Source organism: Lichenostomus cassidix, chromosome 7, assembly GCF_008360975.1.
Source record: "Lichenostomus cassidix isolate B80296 chromosome 7, HeHo_3.0, whole genome shotgun sequence".
Taxonomy (NCBI): domain Eukaryota; kingdom Metazoa; phylum Chordata; class Aves; order Passeriformes; family Meliphagidae; genus Lichenostomus; species Lichenostomus cassidix.
Genome location: NC_139488.1, coordinates 17,741,925 through 17,762,460, shown reverse-complemented (window position 1 = coordinate 17,762,460; position 20,536 = coordinate 17,741,925). Strand labels below are relative to the sequence as shown.

The 20,536-nt window shown below is 51.8% G+C and overlaps 2 protein-coding genes across 3 annotated transcripts in view; one reads left to right on the top strand and one right to left on the bottom strand.

Annotated features, from left to right (window-relative positions):
* Positions 1–6,986: 6,986 nt before the first annotated feature.
* Positions 6,987–10,369, bottom strand: DLX2 (distal-less homeobox 2). Of its 2 annotated transcripts, none has more exons than XM_085066457.1 (3): positions 8,755–10,369; positions 8,370–8,557; positions 6,987–8,096 (listed from the first exon to the last, which is right to left on the bottom strand). In XM_085066457.1, the coding sequence occupies exons 1-3, from the start codon at positions 9,077–9,079 to the stop codon at positions 7,782–7,784; spliced, it is 828 nt and encodes a 275-aa protein (XP_084922583.1). In that variant the 5' UTR covers positions 9,080–10,369; the 3' UTR covers positions 6,987–7,781. The 2 variants fall into 2 exon arrangements, with proteins under 2 accessions (XP_084922583.1, XP_084922584.1); XM_085066458.1 differs by having other exon boundaries at positions 8,370–8,554.
* A 5,056-nt stretch (positions 10,370–15,425) lies between these two features.
* ITGA6 (integrin subunit alpha 6) overlaps positions 15,426–20,536 on the top strand; it is a 122,256-nt gene continuing 117,145 nt past the window's right edge. The window contains exon 1 of the mRNA XM_085066453.1: positions 15,426–15,487. The gene's annotated coding sequence lies outside the window, so the exon portion shown is untranslated. The remainder of the gene's footprint in view (positions 15,488–20,536) is intronic.

The following is a 20,536-nucleotide window of genomic DNA, read 5'->3' as shown; positions in this document are numbered from 1 at the left end:
AGTTTTGGTCCGAACGATTTGCATTTCTCGCGTATTTAACAAAGGAAATAAATGCACATTGTTTGGTACTCTGAAGTGGAATCGCAGCAGCTGCCAGTGCTTTGCTGAGGTGAAGCAAGGCGCAGAGGACGGAGCGAGAGGCCGGAGGGCGGCGGGGGGGACCCGTCGGGAGGGCGGGCGGGCGCACCCGCTCAGTCCCGGCGCGGCCTCCCCGCGCAAAGCCGGCCCGAAGCCGAAATGCACAAACTGACGTGCAGGAAATACTCGCTGTACATATTTTATTCTTTATTATTATTATTATTATTATTGTTCTGTAAACATGTTGCACAAACTTAGCCTTTTTTAATTATTATTATTATATTATTATTATTATTATTTCCGTTCTGTTTCGTGTGGCTGTAAAACATGATGCTTTGTGTACTGAGATCTTGACATTTTACTTGTGAAATTCGGAAGATGTGATAAACTGAGCTCGGCGGTGTTTAGTGTTCTATATGTCAAAGTTTAGTTTTATATTGAGAATGTTAACTTATTGCTTTGTATCTGGGGGAGGAAATGGAAAAAAACCCACACAAATCTTTGTACATAAGTTATAAAGTTTCTTTGAGACAGTAAAATTATGGTTTGGAAAAAGAGACACGCATTCTCCCTGTCTTGTGGCGCGGCCGGGAGCGAGGCCTGGGCCAGGCTCCGCGCTCCGCGGCGGGACGGCCGCGGCCGTAACCGGGAGGCGACACGGAATCAGGGGAGCGACGCGCCCCGGACAGGGCAGCCTGTGCCCCGTGCGCCCGGCCAGGCCCGGTTAGGCGGCGGCGGCCGTCGCAGTGTGCCGCGGGGCCCTCGGCAGAGGAGTCGCTCGGAGCCGGGGGGAAACAGAGCCCAGCTACTGGGACGGGAGGGGGATGTGGGCAGGCCGGACAGCCCCGGCCCCCGTCCCGACAGCCGAGCCGGCTGCCTACCCGCGCATCCCGTGCCGGTGCCGCCCCGGTTATCCCAGCCCCGAACCGAGCCGTGCTCGCTCCCCGGGGTGGCGCGGTGCCGAGCGCAGCCCGTGGCTATCGCTGGGGCTGGTAAAGCGCTGCAGAGCGGAGGAGCCGGGAGCGGCTGGGCTCGGCCGGCTGGCCGTGCGCGTCTCTGCGCGCAGGTTCCGCGGGGGATCGGCCGTGCGGCCCCGCGGGGCCATGCTCACTCGCCCCGAGATACGCGCCCGCTCCCCGGTGCGCGGGGCCGCTGCGCAGCCGATGCGCGGCAGAGCAGCATCCGCCCCAGCGCGCACACCCGGCGCGGCGGCCCGCGGGGCTGCTGTACCGACACGGAAAACGCTCCACATTCCCGCAATGCCACCGCCCGAGTCCGGTCCCGAGCGGCCCAAAGTCCCGAGCGGAGCCGGACGGCCCCGCGGCCCCGTAGCGCCCCAGGACCCGCACAGCTCCCGCGGCGGCTCTGCCGGAGACCAAACCGGACAGGAGCGCGGTGGTCAAGCAGCTCGGAGCGCTTTGAAAATATATTAGCTTCTCCTAATTCAATAAGGTCTCCCTAACAGTTCAAATGGAGAAATTATCAGTTTTCTCTCAGCGAGGCGGTCTTGAGTTAGAGGCTATTATAATTGTACATTTGAAAATGTTAATCTCAATACAGGCCTAATTAATTCTGTCTTGTTGCTGACAAGTAGTTCATCAAATATCTGATTCGAAGATTTTCATAATGAGGATATTAATTAAACTATGAATAATCCAAAGGTGCTTATATTGAAACAATACCTCATTACAATGATTAATCCTGATTTCGAATACTATACCTTTACCAATTGTCACCCGGCAAATACAACCTTATGGATGAGCCTGTAAATGGCAAAATGTAATTTTGGGATATATTTTTCCTTGTTGGGGAAAAAAAAAAAGTGCCCCTCATTTTCAAACACTTCTGAAATAGGTTACACACAGCTTAATGATGATCAAAATGACTCTTTTCTGCAAAAAAAGACCCCAAAGTGCGCGTACAGCTGCAAACCCAAGAGGGTCAGCATCATTTCACTGTATTCTCTTCTTGATTACAAGCCGAGCCCATCAAACACAACATAATTACAGTAATTTCAGGTTTATTTATTCTAATGCAGTTTCCCCATCTCTCTGGTAATTATGAGCAATTTTTTCGCCCAGGGAATCTTTTTGCATTAACAAAAGAGATAACGCACTGAAAGCCAAATTTGCTGTGCATTGAGAAAAGCGAAGAAAAAAAAATAAAATAGGTGCGAGCTGCCATCTCTGCAATTCTCCTATATTGGAGCTCTGCAAATTGCTTGCAGGTGTATGGAGCAGAGCTGTCAATAGGAAGGGGCTTCCAAATTAGCAAATGCACAATGTTGAAGTAATGAAGACAGACTTAGCAAAATTGCCAAACAACAGATACCTCTTTAATATCTTCCACCCAAAAAGAAAAAGGGAAAAAAAATCCCCTTGGAGTGTCCCTGCGAACCCCCTTGAATAGCTGGGGATGTTGTACATGTGTCAATCTAATTGCAGAGCACAGAGCGGCCCCTGAAACTAGAAAAAAAATCAAATATCAGAGCCCAAGCCCGTCTGCATTCGGAATTTGCTCCCTTCGTTTGACAGAGGGGGATAAGATATCCCCGCCGCCGCCCGCTTCGCTCTCCCCGCCGCCGCCCTCCTAGCCCGCTCCTGCCGCCACCGCCGCTCTCATGCCAGTGAAAAGTGCCATGTCCCCCCCACGCCGGCGCCTTCCCCTCCCGCCTCCCGGCTCGGGACCGGGCAGTAACGCTCCCCTTCGCAAGGAACCGACAAACGCACACCACGAAAGCACCACGGCAAACGGGCGCACGCCGGCGCCAGCAGCCCCCGGCCCCGCGGCAGTCCCGGGCAGCGAGTGCCCCCGCTCCGCCCCCGCTCCGCTCTGCCCGCGCTGGGCTCCGCGGCTCGGCGCGGCTCGGTTCGCGGGATGCTCCGGCAGGCGCGGCTCGGCTGTGCGCGCAATCCCCGTCGCCCGGCCCGCCGTCCCACTCCCTTCCTCGCCCCGGTGCCGCCGGCGGGAAGTTTTTCGGGGAGCCTGGGCCGGCGGAGCTGCCGGCGGTATTTCCCCCCTCTCCCGGCCCGCGCGGGGCATCCGTCCGCGTGGCGCCCCGTACACTCACCTACCCCCGCGAGAAAGGAGCTTGTCGTCACCCTTACCTTCCGCCTCAGTCCCTGAGGCTCTGGGCACAAGCCTTTGCTTTACAACAAACCAGAGGACCGAGCGCGGTTTTCTGCTACGAAAGTTAGAAGAACGAGAGAGTGTGAGAGAGGGAGAGAGGATCGGGGAGGGAGAAAGAAAGAGGAAAAAAAAAAAAAAAGAATCCGAGCACAATAATAATATCCTGAGAGTGCAAATGTGGATTGAGATCCCCCAGAGATGCACATGCCTCTGAGCGCAGCAGCCTTTTTGCAGCTCTGCTCTTGCAGAATATGACTGAAATTTTCTGCTATATAGCCTCTGTCTTTATAGCTGATGAAAAAAATTGCAGATTATTAGCATAAATGTTTACTCTTCATTACGCTGATGACATTGTGCACTCGAGATCTTGGTAATCTTTGGGAAAATTATGAGTAATTTTTAAAAATTTTAAAGCAGCAGCAGTTACCATGCAATTCAGGCTAATTCTGCGTAGGCTCCGAACGGATATAATTATCGAGGAGTCAAGATGTTATGCTAAAAACTATGCATTGATATTCCCATTTATTATGTACATACAACTTTGACAATGTTGATGCTTGAAATAGCAGGAAATTGTCTTGCGCAAAAATTACAGTCCATATTAGGACATGTGAAATTGCGAAGAATTATATAGTAATTGCAGGCTTTCAGATGGGAGAGCCAGAATGCTCAAACTAGTGCAAATGTGGATAAAATTACAGATCAGAGCAAAAATTAGGGAAAAAAGGGGTCTGGGATTTTTCAAGTTGGCTATAGGATTCCGGAAGTGTCTAATGCCACATGATTGCTGCAGCTTTAGGGGAGACATTCATGCCTCAAATAACTCCTTTTGCCAGAGCCGCTTTAATTGAATTTCTCGTGCTTTCTCTTTTCACCGGGCAAATGAGTAAATTGCCTCCCCACGGTACAAGCCCGACCGGCCCCGCCCGTGCTCCGGAGGGGCAGAGGGTGCTCCCTGGGCCGGGTGGCTGCCGTTCCGCCCTCCCGGACCGGGCTGGCCGCAGGGCCGTCACTTACCCCGGCCGCCCCCCGGGACCGGCCCCGCTCAGCCGCCCCCCCCGCCCCGGAGCCGAGACCAGGGCCGACGGGGGGCGGGAGTGGGGGCACCTCGGCGCTGGGACGTGGGGTGGAATTGTCCCAGCCCCCCACCAGGCTCCCTCCCCCGCTCCGCAACCCTTCCCGGAGTGCTGGGGAGGCCAGGGCATCTCCCGCCCCCCCGTTATCCTGCTCCCTGCGACTTTGGCCGGCTCCGGGCAGCCGATCCCCGTGTAACTTGTGAGGGGGATCATGGCTCTCAGCGGTGCCTGTCCCGTCCTGTCGTACAGCAAAAGAGCAGAAGAAAACAGGTTGCAAACACACGCATATCTATACGTATGCATCAGCGGTGCGCGGGAGCTGCTGTAACGCGCCGCTGCATCCTCTTGCCGCCGCCGACCCCGGCACGGCGTGAGCCGCATCTGGGATGCGAGCAGCGGGAGAAATAAGGAGCCTGGAAGGGCTCTGGGAGATTCGGGGATGCTGAAGCACGAAAACCCCACCGCACACACCAAGTGCGGGCAGCCCAGAGATGACTGCTGCTAGCAGACAGCAAATAAATAGTAATAATTAAATAATAAAATACTAAATAACTAAATAACAGAAGGAAGGCGCGGAGGCTCCCATTCTGGGTGTGGTGTGCTCTGCTCCCCGACCGCTGGTAGCGTTCCCCCGCGGGACAGGTCCCCATCCCAGAGACCCCACGCCGCTGTCGGTATCCTGCCCGACTCCACATGTCTGAGCAACACTCTGCAGCACAATGCTCCATCGGACTGGAGACGCTGGGCCGGGAGGGACCGGGGAGCACATGTTTGGGGTGAATTTTATTTAACTGCGAGAAGAGCCTGTACAAACGACGGGGCGGAGGGACGGGGAGGGAACGGGAATGGGAATCGTCTCCGTCCCGGCCATGGCCCGCGCCCACGGCTTCCTCGCGCATCTCGGACGACCGATTTAGCAAAACTTGTCACCTGCCAAAGGGGTGTATCCCACTTTCCCCCCTCTCCCCCCGCTCCATCCCGGTCATAGTCCGCGGAAACACCGCGCTGCCGGGAACACAGCTCCTGCCAGACCACGGGGGCGAGGGGCTCCACGGTGCTGCTCGCCACGCGTGCCGCCGCGCTCCGTGCTCGCCACCCCAGCGATTCGCCGCCCGCCAGCGGGGAAGTTCCTCCTCCCCGGCCCGAGCGGGCAGCTGAGGCTGCTACCATCAGGTCTCCCCGGCGGGAGGGTGAAGGAGGGGAGAGATGCGGGATGGGCCGGCCCAGCTGTTTCTTGGGGCGTCTCTGGGCTCTCGCCCTCGTCCTCGCCGCCGGGTCAGCTCCGGGACGAGAGGGCAGCTGCCTGTTCCCCCTTTGTCTCTCCCACTCCCTCCTCTCGCTTTCTTTGCACCCGACTCTCGCCTTCCAATACCCCCCCGTCATTCTTCTCTTTTCCTCACTCCTCCTTCGACCCCCGCCTCCCCTCGCCCCCAAGCTTTCCCCAAGCTCTCAGGAGCAGTCTGCCCTCCCGCTTCCTCCCCCTCTTTCCCCCCACCTCTTTTCCCCCTTCTTTCCCCGCTCCTCCCTACGTGTCTCCTTGTGGGGCCGCCCCCCTCCGCCTCCCCCGGCCCCGCCCGGGCTCCTCATGTCAAGGCCTCTCGGAAGAGTCTCGGCCAGGCTGTGTATTCCCTACCCCGGGCGAGCTGGCCTGAGCCTTCTTCATCATCTTGCCTGCAACGGGATCTTCCGCACGGCTCTCTCTCACCCTGCCCTCTCCAAGGATGGCGGGGCCCTCGGGGTGACAAAGGCCAAAGACCCCCTCTTTCACCCCCTTTTGCTTTTTGGAGTAACAGGACCTCCAGGGACGCAGCCCGCAGGGGTTTGCCCATCAGGGTTACGGCTTGGAGGGGCACAGCCGGAAGGTGGGCGGCTCGAATAGGGCGGCCCTGAAGGATGCGGCAAAGGTCATCAAAGAGAGGGTTCAGCTCAGAGGGGTGCAGGGAGCATTCCAGAGGGTTGTCTCCTGGAGGGGTCCAGCCCTCGAGGGATACATCCCATGAAGCTGCAACTTGGAGGGGGTGCTGCCTGGAAAGGTGTTCAACCTGGAGGGATCCCGCCCTTACCAGGAACATCCCAGAGGAGTTCAGCTAGGCGGGATGAAACTGGAGGGCTGCATCCCAGAGGGAAACATCCTGAGGGGTCCAGTCCTCAAGGGGCACATCTCAGAGAGGTTCAGTCGGTGCCTCCAGCTCTCGAAGCACCACAGATGGGCTTGGGGCACCCATCAGCTCTGGCCCAAGCAAAGATCCCATGCAGGTTACCGGCCTGGGTGCCATCGCTGGAGGGGGAAGGCGAAATGTCTCCGGGTCAGGGCTGCCCCCGAGGACCAGCTCCAGGACTATTACGATTCCCGGACACGGCCCTGCCCCAAACCCCTCCGGACCGCCATAGGAAGCTGCGAGACGGCAGGAGTCTGTCCCGGGTGAAATGTCGCTGGCGCCAGCAGGCGGGAGAGGGGGAAGGGGGGGCTGCTCTGGGCTGCTGCAGGCAGCGCTGAGTGATTCATGGCCTCGCCGAGAAGACTGTCAGGGGCGCGATTTTATTGTAGACGGGAAAGAGGGGAAGGAGGGGGGAGGTTGCAGGCTTGCGGCAACAGTTACAATGTGGAGGGGGTGGAGGGGACGCAGCTCTCCCTCCCGGCGATCGCCCGGGTCCGAAACGACAACCTCAACCTCCCTCATCCCCAAAAAAACTCAGCGTGGGCACCATGGAAACAATAATTTATTTAAATAATCTCTGCTTATTGTAAAAGAAACATTAATGAGTGTATAAGTTCTCCATAATAAATAACCAAAAATACCGTTTGTTTTTTTTTTTCCACGACTCTAGACATCAAACAGAGCAGGGGCATGTCAGTGGCTAGGTTGCCGGGGGGAGCGGGGGAGGTGGAGGGCGCGATGCTCGGCGCCCTACCCGGGGAAGCCCCGTCGGGGCACGAAACCAGCCCGGAGGCAACTCACGGGCGGGAGCCGCGCCGGCACTGCCGCCTGCGACCGGCCCCCACCCCCGCCGGACGGATTCGTTCACGGCTAGAAAGGATACCTTAAACACGGGAAGCTTCTGTTTTAAATCTACATATAAAAATTATTTATATTTTTTTATCGTTTTATTTTTTTAATCCCCAACATCAAAGTGAGGTTATCCGCAAAGGCACCTATCAACTTTAAAAAAATAAAAAGTAAAGTTAATCAGAGTTCTGCACCGGTGGTTTGATGAAAATGCCGGGGAAGAGGAGAAAGACGAACGAAGGAAAGAGGAAGGAGGGGAGGAAGGTGAGTAGTTGTTCCACAGCGTGGTTGTTTTCACGGTGGGTGGGAGGACCGCACGGGGCCGAATGCGCACGGGGCCCGCCGGCAGCGGCAATGGGGTGGGACAGGGGCGCGGAGCGATTCCTCTCCACAGGGATGGCCGGAGCCAGGCTTCACCAAAACACCAGTGCTGCACGTCGGTGCCCCGCTGCTGCCGGGTGCGGCCCGCGGGCTCGAGTCTCTACAGCGCTCAGAAGATGCTGCCACTGCCGTGGTGATGCGGGGGCTGCGCCGGCTGCGGGAGGGGAGCGGCCGCCGGCAGGTGCGCCGGGCCGGCGGGGGCCGGCGGATACCACGAGTAGCTACCGAGGAAGGTGGCGGCGGGGCTGGGGCTGGCGGTGCCGGCGCCGCCCGCGGTTCGTGGGTGCGGAGCGAAGTCCCAGGTGGGGGGAGAGGAGGGAGACGGAGGCGAAGAACTGTGGCGGGGAGGCGGCTCCGCTGGGATCTCTCCGCTTTTCCACATCTTCTTGAACTTGGAGCGGCGGTTCTGAAACCAGATCTTCACCTGCGGGGAAAGGGGCGTCAGGCGGCCGCTGTCTCTGCGGCGCCGTCCCGGCGCCCAGGCCGCCCGCGGCGGGGCAGGGACGCGCAGCTTTCGCAGCCCCGAGCACTCCCGGCACTGCCTCAGCGGCGCTGCCGCTTCGCCTGCACTCCCACCCCGGGGCCGTCGAGGCGCCATGGCCCTGCCTTCCTCCCACGCTCGCACCCGACTCCGCGGAGGGCGACAGGCCCCGGCGGGGCGGGACGTGCCCGGGGCCCCGCGGCGAGAGAGCCTTACCTGCGTCTGGGTGAGGCCGAGGGAGGCCGCCAGCTCTGCTCTCTCGGGCAAGGCGAGGTACTGGGTTTTCTGGAAACGCCGCTGCAGAGCCGCCAGCTGGAAGCTGGAGTAGATGGTCCGGGGCTTCCGCACTTTCTTCGGCTTCCCGTTCACAATCCTGATCTCCGGCTCGCAGTCTTCCTTCTCTGCTGCGGCAGAAACGGGAACCCCAGTGAGGCGAGGCGCCCCCGCCGCCCCGGGCCCTGCTCGCAGCTCGGCATCACCGCCCGCCCCGTCGGGGCGGCCCACCGGGAACGAGCGCTCTCCCGGCCACCCCGTGTCCCGAGTCCCGATCGCCTCCTCGCCAGGCTCACCGAGCTGTCCCCCACGCGGGGCTCGGACGTACCCGAGTCGTTGTTGGCTGGAGAGGCCCTGCTGCCGTAGGGCCCGTAGGAGCCGTAGGCGCCCCCGTAACCCACGTCGTAGGCGGCCTTGGCGGAGTAGGGGGCGGTGCCGCTGCCCGCGTAGGGGTAGGAGCCCACGGGGCCGTAGGGCGGCCCGCCCGCTGCCCCGTGCTGCTGGTTGGTGTAGTAGCTGCTGTCGGTGGCCGTGGAGACAGGCAGCGTGGGGGACTCCTGCGGCTTGTGCAGGCCGCCGTGCTGGTGGTAGCTGCTAGCGGAGATCTGGCTGGAGTGCATGTCCGGCACCAGACTCTCCAGCACCCCCGTCATCCCGCGTCCCCGCCCGCCGGGGCACGGGGCACGGGCCACCGCCCCGCGGCCGTCCCCACCGGGGACAGGCGGTCAGAGCCGCGCCACCATGCTCGCCGCGCTCCGCCGGGGCGGTGCAGCCGCGCTCCCGCCGCCACCCGCGGGACGGACTCTGCGCGCCGCGCGCCGCCGGACGGCATTTAACACCGGTCACGTGGCGCACCGTACGTCACCTAGCAACAGCCAATGGGGAGCCCGCCCGCGCCGGCTCCCCGCGGGCTGGCGGAGTGCGGGACGGGAGCGGCGCCGGGCGTGGGGACGAGCGGCCGCGGGGTCGGCAGGGACCGGGGCGTTCCCAGTCGTACGGCTCAGGCTGCCGCCCCTTTGGTTGGACGGGGCGGCCCGATCCCCACAGACGAGCGCTCGGGGCCGCGGCTCAGCCCGGCCGCTTCTGCCGTGCTGTGTCTCCGGTGTGTGCCCCTCTCTGGCCGGCGACCCCGGCGAAAGGCCCGCGCATCGGTGTCCCCGTGAGCGGCATCCCCACGCGGGCGCGGCTGGAGCTGGGGGGCCGCGTTCGGGGGTCCCTCTCAGCTATTCTGGCCCCGTGAGAGCGTTCCCATCGCGGAAGATCAGCAACCCGCTCTCTGTGCCAGAGTGGCAGCGCTTTCCAGTGAAACCTCCGTAACGTTACACGCGGAGGGGCGACACTCCGCTTAGTCCGCACGTGTGTTTTATACAGCAGTTACCGATGGCGCCCACGGGATGTCCCTTCTCGCGGCAGCCGCTATCGGCGCCTGTTGCGGTCCAGGCACGACGGCGGGGCCGGAGGTGCCGGGCAGCCACGAGCAGCCGCCCCTCTCCCTTCTCGCTGCCCTGTCCGGCCCGCTGACGGCTGCGCCAGGGACGTCGGGGCAGGCTGCCGACAGGTCGGCACGACGGCGCTGCCCTTGGCCGCCCCCTGCCGGGGGCAGCGGTCAGAATGGTGTCTCAGGGGCGCTGGGAAGCGCTTCGGAACTGCTTTTTATTCTTAGATGTTATTTCTCTCGCTGGACTGTCCCGCCGCGGAGTCGTGCCGCCTGCTAGGGAGCGCGCTCCTTCCGCAGGGAAAAGGCCCCGCGCCGCCGGGGCTGCCACGCGCGGTGCGGCCGCGGCCCCGCGGGAATCTCGCGTATGTTCAGCGCAGGTAGGGAGGGAGGCGGCACGGGTGTGAGGGTGGCTGCAAATGGGACAGAAAGGTGATAAAAAGGTAAAAAACAGAAACAGTGGCCAGCCGCCATGGTGTTGTTTCCAAGGGCACGCGGTGTACGTATCGCCGCGAGCCCCCGCGCGTGCCCCCTCAGGCCCGCTCCTCGCGCTCGCCCCGCACCGCCCCGCCGGCGGGAGCCGCTCCCTCACGGCGCAGGTGCCGGTGCCGGTGCCGGGCATCCCGCTCCCGCCCCGGGCATCCCGCTCCCGCCCCGGGCCGGCTTCGCCCTGGCCTCGGCCGCTTTGAAGCGGACCGCGGCTGGAGCCTTTCCGTCTGTGCCTGTAGGGCGGCGGCGCTGCGCAGGTGAGCGGGGCCGGCCCTGGTTGCTTGCCACCTGCAGTGGCAGGTGGCCCCGGGAGCAAGGCCGCGGAAGGTGGGACGCTCGGCTGAGGCAGCCGTGAGCCTAGGTCGTGGCCTCCGCGGGAGCCGACGCGCCCAGAGCCCGGCGTGATAAGGCCGGCACCTGGCGCCCGGCCCTGCTGGCCAGCGGGGCCTGAGGGAGCTGCCCGGCGGTGCTCACGGAGAGGGCTCGGTGCCCGCAGCAGTGGCTTTCGTGCTGCTGACTCTCCCAAATACAGCAGGTGCTCAGTGCTAAAGAAAACCAGTTTCTGCAATCAGCGGTGTGAACGTATTGCTGTCCCAGTAGTGCCAAGTGACATCTTTGCAGGACTATTTCTGTCCCTCGTTGGACAAGGGCCGGCAGTCTGAAACAGCCGCTGGCTGGCTCGGGAGAGGGGCAGGCAGCGTTTGGTGGCTGTCAGCAGACATCAGGACAATCAGCTACACTTCATTAGTCACACTTTGAAGCTTGTGAGATAGTTTAAAAAATACAGAGGAGAAAGGACATTTCATCTCTGAGGATCTGAGCATTTGACAAAGCAAAGGATTTACTCAGGAATTTGTCTTGCTATGTGGCAATTTTTATTTTTTAATGCAATTAAAAAGTGATATATAGCATGTACATGGTGATGTATACAAAAAGTAAAGGGCGTGATTTTGTTTGCTTCAGCTTATATGAATAGTCTTTCTCATGCAAGTTGAACTTAATGCAGGGCTCACAGATTTAAATGGATTGTCAAATGATAGCTGCTCCAGAGTCTTATGGCTTTGTTCCTGCAGTTTGTTTTGCCTGTGTGGAGGCTCAGACTTTGCTGGAATGACTACTGGGGAGTTACTTTTGCATATATTGACATGGCTGATTTTGTTATTTCTAATTTACTTCAACTTTTCTTGTGAAGTAGTTTTAAACACCAACTTGTATACGTAAAGGCACGACTCTCTGAGACATAAAGTTGAACAGGTTGCTATTAAGGGAGAAAAGACATCAAGCAGCAGGAGGAAGGAGAAAGGTGTGTTTTAGGTGAGAGATGACTACTGTGAATGTTTTAGAACACCCTTCTCTGAATCAGTCATAGTATCATGAGGAGTTAAAAAAAGAATGGTGTTAGTCTGGACTGTATTTGTGTTTTCATGTTCTCACCATGAGCTGACAATTTTAATTCTGCTTTTTTGCCCCTGCTTTGGTAATTGTGACTGTTATGTGGATGGGTAATTAAACCCAGGGAGACTGGGGAGTGAGGTAAAAGTCAGAGAGTAGGAATGTTTTGTGTACCTGCTGATAATACTCGGCAGTCCTGCTCAGTTTTGGTGTAATAGATCATGTGTTATTATTTATATCCTGTGAGAAGGATGTTTGTACAATACAAAATATATATCTTATGGACATTAGTCATTCACTTGCACACGGGAGAAAGACGCTTGCCTTCTCACTGCAGAGCAGTTCAGTCTTCAAAAGTTTTAGTCATGAGGTTTATATGAATATATAGCTCTTATTACAAGAAGCTGCAAAACAATTGAGCTGGTTTTTTTGTTGTTGACTTCTTTGTTCTAAAACATCCTCATGCTGACTGTGGCCATACTTTGTTTATTGGGTATGGTAAACACAGTGTGTGTAAACACAAGAAAGGACTATCAGTCTTCAAAATCATAATCTCCAATTGATCAGCTTGTATTATTACTTTTTTTTAAAGGCAGTTTTATATGATTCATAGAAATGGCCACAGTAACTGCTGGCTGGTCTGTTTTGTTTAATTTTTTCATTAACTATTATTCCTATGATTCTCTTCCTGAAATAGACTTCATCTGAGAAAAATGTGAAAGCACTTAAAGACTGGTATCCTCACTCTATATATGTGGTATAGATTTTTAACCTAGGGATCAACAGAACAAGTTGTTCCACAATGTTTCATCTCAAGTTTCACTTGAAGAAAACTGCACTAAATGTTAAGAATAAGGTTAATTTTTAATCTGCTGTATTTTTTAATATCGTTTTACCCATTACCATCCACATTTGGCTGAACCATTTCACTTACTTCAGTAAGAATGTGGTGAATCTTGAGAGATGGGCCTGTTGTTTCTGATAATGTTGCACAAAAGTAGTTGGACAGTAGTCTCTACTGCAGTGACATGTTAACAAGTATGGGTTTCTTTCCATGGCTAAGGGAAATGCTTTCCAGTGGATTTATAGTGATAGAATGGATGGTATAGTACTGAGCAATTGCCTTAATAATTGAAGAGTAATGTAAATCATGTGCCAGACGAAGCCATGAGGAGGGTTTATGCTTGAATTGTACCTATGAAATCTGGTATTACACTTGAGAGTGATGCTAACCGTTCAGTCTTCCTTTTCTGAGGGATTAACTGTATCAGCTTTTAGGAAATTGTATGAATCTTTTCAATACCCCTCTGTAAGCTTGCTACCTGCTGTGCTTAGTTTCAGAATCCAGCATTACCATTTTCCTCTGTAAAAACTGTTTATTGCCTCATTCATCTGTACATCAGATTACTTCATTCCAAAAATCACATAACTCTTCTGAGAAGAATATGCCCCCTTGTGTGGCTCCCCAAGGATTCCTTTCTTAGCCCCTTGTTGTAAACAGCTTATACAAGCGTGACATGAGACATGGGTTCTGTAAAATCCTTTCAGAGTTGTTTATTAAGCTGTCTTGGTCTCAGATTATCTTTCTCGGTGATGATTCTCTGGCAGCTCAGCACCTTTCTTCAGCAGAAACCTTTACAGACTGGAGCACAAACTGTGACTTTTAATGGTGGATTAATCTGGTGTTATTTAGCACAGGTGTTTCTCAGTTGTTTCCTTGCACAATGTTGAAAAAGTTTACAGCCTGATGCATCGAGGTGAGTGTCTAATATCATCACATACTTAGGTCTAATAATTGTTACAGATGCATGGTGTGGGAAGGAAGGTTTGTGTGCAGAATGTGAAGGCGGTAGAGGAGCAGTCCTTGTAAGTGGGTTTTGGGAATAAAGCAGAGCATGCCCAAACAGTCCCTCTTGCCTCCTTTAAGACTGAAATTCTACCTTGTTCGTAAGTAGGGCTTCCATTTTTTTTTCCTTTATTAGATATATCGTAAGTTATACTACTGATAAAAATGATGTGCTTTTTTATTGTGGGTATTTTTTCGTGGTTTTTTTTTTTTTTTCTTAATAGAATGGGATTGGTAGAATAGCTACTAAGTAATCTTTTTAGTAGTGTTTTATGGGATTGTTAATCAGGCAGAGGCTGGGCAATCACGGCTGCAGGTACATGTGTACTCCAAAGCAAGTGCTTGTGAGTCTGCCTTATAGTGTATTTGAGAAAATGTTTAGTAAGAGCATGCATGAAAAATGCTTTCAAGATGAATCATTAGATAATTTCTAATATTGCTGTAGATGACAAGTGTGAGAGAAGCTGAGAGGCGTATTTTGTGGGAGCAGATTTAAGCTGAGTTGATAATTTGTATTGTTAACTCTTGTTTTGCACAGGTAGTGGAGAACAGATTTTTTTTTCCTTGACTCTAACGTCTGTACAACTTTTACCTGTGCAGTCTAAGCAGTTTAACTGAACTTCAACACTGAGAATAACCTAGACTGCTTTGGTTTTAATTTAAATGTGATTATTTTAAGGGTTCAGTTTAGTGGACCATGGTCCACTAAATGCTGAAACCCTTTTAACCCTTTTAAACCCTTAAAACCCTTCTGACCCTTAAAAAGGTCAGAAATGCTGTATCACCTCAGTGTGCTGGATGAATTTTGATTTGTAGTGCCAGTGAACTGCCTGAGGTATGGAGTGTGCTTTCTTCTGCTGAATCTTGAATCTTGGTTGAGCAGACACCTCCTCTGACTGGCAAAGTCAGATGTTCCTGATGGAAAATATGAATCTCTTGCTTGGAGGGATGAGATGTGTGTTTTGCTTTAAAGAGGATATGTACAAGAACAGATCTTTTAAATGAATTTTACAGCTGCAAAGCACTTGGGGCAAGTCCTAGATGGCTACATTTCCATCTGGAATGCTATACTAAATTGACTCAAGTTGTGGGCCATGCAAACTGCACAGCCTCTTCACGGGAACATTTGGACATATGCTCTGGGATTTGGCACTGGCTATTCCCAGCTTTTGTAGGCAGCTTAAGTAAAAATGATTAATTGCTCAAAATTGTAAATTTAAAAGAAAATATTCTTCTTTCCTTTAGTGAGAAAATATGCACATGCAAACCTTAAAAATTAATTGTCCTTGAAGGTCATTTGCTTTTTTTTTTTTTTTTTTTTAAAGTGGTGAAGTAAACATGATCAGAAGTGAGTTCAGTGTTGCTATGAACTTGACTGATAAAGCCACAGCTGTCCCATGAACTGGGTGGAGGACCTTTTCTGCAGGCTGTGTCTGGAGTCTGTTGTGTAAGTATGAAAACAGAGGGAGTTTTGGGCAGTGAATTTTCTGTGAGGAGTGCTCTATCTCACAGTCTGCACAAATATCTGCCTTGGAAGGAAAGGGATGAAAGGAGCAGTATTCAGATTCACAAGAGTTACTGGCCTTTCATTTTCTTGTGGTTGCTTGGCTTACAATATTGGCAGGTGCTTTGCACATGTATTTCATCTGATAGTGTTTTTCCTGTTAGCAGAATGCCTAGATTTGAGAAGCGTATGCCTTTTACGAACACTACTGTACATCTAAATAACTTAAATTAGAATGTTGCTTTTTACCTGTATGCATGTCCATCAGGAGTTAGTGTTGTCACATAAGGAGCTCAAGCTACTTGTTTTTTCTTTTCAGCTTGGAAGCTAAGAAAATATCTAAGAAGAAAAGATCTTGAGAACTGAGAGAGCAGAGCAACTGCAGAGATAAAGTGGTAGGTGGGAAGTTAACTAAGTAAATTCTATTTTCTTCGGGCCCTCTCATGTTATATGACTTCGCATGTAATTTGCAAAAGTCATTGAAAAATGGATTAAGAATAATGTGAACATTGACGTGTAAAGAACCTTAGTGGCCACAGGGTGTCCCCACTGTTCCATGCTGATGCATCCTGATACACCATTTATCCTGTACTACAAAGCTTGACATACTTCCTAAATACGGTATTTTATGTGTTGTAAGTTTTAGCAGTTACTTTTGTATTTCCAATGCTTATTTGTCAGGGCAACCACCTAACATCTAGTCTGATGGCGGGAGAAGGGTAAAAAGGAACTGTTTTGCTTGGCTTGGTTTGCTTGCTTTAGGTCTGAGTTCTCTTTTAACTTCCAAAGATTGGGTATGGAAAAGACTAGATTTTTCTGAAGTAGCAGTTATTCATTCCATGTGAGTGCAATTTAGTTGCTGAAATTAGAATGAGAATTTGTTCAGAAAGTAATTTTCTGTCCACTTTTAAAAGCCTGCTACCGTAGGTTTGCATATTGACCAAGAAAGTGAAGAGGCATACTTATATAAGGGCTTGCCTGAACAACACTGGTGGCATCAAATTAAGGGGTGAAAGTAAAAATAATCGTTTTGGGCCCTTAGGGTAGCTTACTTTGGATGTGGTTTAAATTAAGCAGAAGTGAGGCATTCTGGAAAATAAATGCATCCAAAGTGGGAAGCTGGTGCAGAGAATATCTGCAATAATAATAATTACACCCTGGCTTCCCAATACTATGTGTGTCCCAGTACAGTATGTGATGGTTCAGACTGATACTGCACAAGGATATGTGCCCCACTCCTGCAAGTGTTCAAGGCTAGCTTGGACAGGACTTAGCACAGCCTAGTCTAGTGGAAGGTGTCCCTGTCCTCAGTAGGGGAGTTGGGACTAGGTCATCTTTAAAGTCCCTTCTAACCCAAACCATTCTATAATTCTCTAAACAGCGTAAAGCACAAGGAGCTCTGTGTTAGGACTGGGACTGCATGTTTTAGTAAGGCTGTGCTGTTTTGTGTGGGCTATGGCAGTGATGCTTTCCTTAGGAATTCTTTATAGCCGCACTAACTATATCCAGTTGCTTTAGATTTTCAGCACCTCTGAAAGTCACAATGTGTGTTATGGAGTTAGTATTTGAGGTGTGAAGCAATGCCATATTGGGTAGCCTGTTGTGCCTGAAATCCATGCAGTGAGGCTTTGTACGCTGGGTAGAGACAGACATATTCAAAATGGTATTTTTTACATGCATGGGGCTATTCAGACTTCTGTGAGAGCCTGAAGAGCAAATTCTTCTTTCCCAAGCAAAACTCACTGCTTTTGTTTGTCCCTTCTACAGTGCAGGAGCTGTGAATTACATTTTTGTATCAGTGGCATACTTGCATTTTCTTACTGAATTGAATGATGCAATACCAGCAGTATTCTGCAGTCTTGTTTATCTAAATAGCTTTATAGACCAAATTTGTTTAAATAATTACAGTAATTACGTTGCAAAGAACAGATGACTGGCATTTCACCTAGAGGTGCTTCCTTGGGAGTTGGTAATTCTGAAGTTCCTTTCTTAAGAACTGCTCTTAGAAGTCAGCTTGGAGTACAGCACTGAGTTAGCATGTAAGCTAAGTCTATTCTTGTCCATGAGGACAAGCAGCCCAAATCTGTATGACTGTGTATATGTGTTGTGGGTTGATGCTGGCCTGATGCCAGGCACCCACAAAGGCCACTCACTCACTGCCCTCTGCAGCTGGACAGAGGAGAAAAAATTCAATGAAGGGTTCATGGGTTGTGATGAGGACCAGAAATGGTTGCTCATCAAATGCCATCGTGGGCAAAATGGGCTCAACTTAGAGATATGAAGTGAATTCATTACTAACAAAATCAGGGCAGGATAATGAGAAGTGAAACAAGCACTTAAAAACACCTTCCCCCCACCCCTCTCTCCTTCCAGCTCTACCTCCTACCCCAGCAGTGCAAGGAGGCAGGGAATAGGGGTTATGGTCAGTTCGTCATCTGAGGCTTCTCCTGCTGCTCAGGGAGAGGAATCCTTCCCCTGCTGCACCGGGGGGTCCGTCCCATGAGAGACAGTTCTCCATGAACTTCTCCAATGTGAGTCGATCTCATGGGCAACAGCTCCCTGCAAACTGTTGCAACGAGTCCATCCCATAGGCAACTCTCCCCCTCAAACTGCTGCAATGTGGGTTGCTCTTTCACAGGGTGCAGTCCTCCAAGGACAGGCTGCTCAAGCCTGGGAGCAGTGCCCCTCTCTCCATGGATCTCCCATGGGCTCACAGCCTCTTCTAGGCATCCACCTGCTCTGGCATAGGTCTCCTTCAGGGGCTGCAGGTGGATCTCTACATCCCCATGGACCTCCATGGCTGCAGGAGCACAGCTGCTTCACCATGGTCTTTGCCATGGTCTGCAGAGGAATCTCGACTCTGGTGCCTGAAGCACCTCCTCCCCCCCTTCACTGACCTTGGTGTCTGCATGTTGTTCTTCTCACATGTTCTCACTCGGCTCTTTTCTAGTCACAATTAAAACTGTGCCAAAACTTTTGTTTTGATTCTTTTTAAAATATGTTATCACAGTGGCGTTACCACAATTTCTAATTGGCCCAGCCTTGGCCAGTGGCATGTCCATCTTTGGATCCATCAGGGATTAGCTCTGTCAGACATGGTGGAAGCTTCTAGCAGCTTCTCATAAGCCACCTCTGTAGCTCCCCACTACCAAAAACCAGGCCATACAAATCCAATACAATGTGTTTATTATTGAAAGAACTTGGGGAGAGACAAATGCTTTCTCTTTTCCAGCAATGCTATACCTTCTGGGTTTTTTATGTGGAAATATAAGTTAGCTCTATTGTATCTGTGGTTTTCATGGCCAGTGTGAAAGGATTTTTATAAAGGAGGCATATGCTATCATCTGCTTTAGTATATGCAAGATTCCTGCTGGACCAGATTCATACAACTGCTACTGCTGCCTGCTTAGTCAGCTGTCTTATTGACATCAGAGGTAGATTTTCATGAAAGAAAATCTCTGATGGAGTTGTTAGCACTGTTAAAAGCAGTGGGACTCTTAGGTGTCCAGAGACTGCAAATCCTGACTTGGATCTAGTCTTTCAACTCTTGCATTGACTGATGTGAAGGGTTCCAGTGATGAAAGCTGATCACCGAGTAGACGAAACTTTCACAGTGCTTTTAGTTGGAACTAAAAGTTGCAGTTGCAATACAGAATGTGCAAGCTACCTGTGAGGTGGGAATTGATGCATGGCAGCTGGGCTGTTAAGCTTTGAGTGGTCAGGTTTTTTAAGGAGCCTGCACTGCTAACAATCGAGAATCTTGTATGGATCTTAGTGCTTGGAAGAGTGAACCGCATTACTGAGTGCACTGCAGCACAGGAAAAGGCTGCCTTACAAGCAGGGGATTTTTATGGTCTGATTGAAGAGCTGTGTTGCTCTTGGACAATGTGAGACAGCACATATTGGAGGAATAATTGCGCTTCAGACATAAACTGTTCTATATAAGGGTTGCATGCATGCTTATTAACACTCTTTGTGTCCCCTTGGTTGCTGCCTTCCTTTTTCTTCCCTGTATCCACCTACCTTCCTGGAAGGGGGAATAATTAATGCAACTTTTTAAAGAGAGAGCTAGCTGCCCAGAGGTTATGGATTCTCTCATTTTCTCATTCCCTGGCAGGAATAAGGCAGGAGATGGAGTACGTCCCTAGGCGGGTTCAGATTACATTCCCCATCTCATTTTCTACATATGTCCCTATAAATGGCTAGGAGAAGGCAGCAATAAGAAATGTAGTCTCAGGTCCTCTACCTACAGTATGGCAATGATGGCATAACTCTTTCAGCTTTGTGTGTGTTTGTCTGGCACAGAAATGCAATGGTGCTCTGGTTAGAATATAGTGGCTCCGAGCTTGCTGTGGTAATGGGGATTTGGATATTGCTGTCTCTGACCTGAGGAAATGTGTGCGATGTCCTCAGCCAGCCTGACTTTGGGAAAGAAAAACTGTGTGAGGAACATTGCTTGTCCAGGTGATTTGCCTTCATGTTAAGCTGGTCCAGTCTTTACAAAAACACAGGAGCAGACACAGATCTAAAGGTGCGTTCATAGGCACATTGTCAGGGAAAAAGGTTTTCTCCCAGGAGATGGCACATTTCCACTAGGTTTGTGACAACACAGCTGTGTTGGCAGGCAGACTCCAGCCCCCTAGGGGTCTGAGAAGGAAATTCTGTCTTTCACCTTTCATTCATCCATTGATGAAACCAGACCTCCTCTGGCAAACTCTGGAATAGCAAAATAGGTATGAAAGGAAGCATTCCTCTAACTGATAGCTAGCTGTGGCTGCCAGTTGGTACTTACCTAACATACCTGTGCATGTTGGATTCTGTTATTATATCAATAGTTGGGACGCTGGGGAGGGGAGAAGAGAGTACTGTCACCTCTCAAATGAGGTAGGGAAATAATGTGTTTTAAAGTCCAGAGGGTTGCTACTAAGTTGAACTAGATCTTACTTCTCTGTTATTGAACTTTTTTGTTATGTGTGAAGAAGACATTGAATACTTTTGAATTCTAAAAGTGTCCTCACTGTTTTGGGGAGAACTGGGTAGACATAAGTAAAGAGTTTGTGAGAGTATCTGCCTTTAAAAAGTATTTTTGTTGATCCCTGATTTGCATGAACTAGTTAGCTAGTTAAGGTTCTTAGAGTTCTGCAGATATATAATAACAACCTTGCATTGAAACTAGCAGTTCTTCAAAGAGATACTAAGCTTCAACAAACATATTACCATTGAAGACTTGGTGAATTGATAGCAAAACTGCTCTGTCAGCTTCTGCCTTTTCTGCCTTACTCGTGTCATCTGCTGCCCAGAAGTTATTTAAGTGTATTATAGGTAGGTAAATAAATTTGGCCTTTCTTTTTTCTGGTGACATGCCTGACAACTAGCTGTTTTCTTGTTGCCTCTCATGCACTTTTTTTTTTTTTTGACAGCAGCTCACCTGATGGAGTTGATGT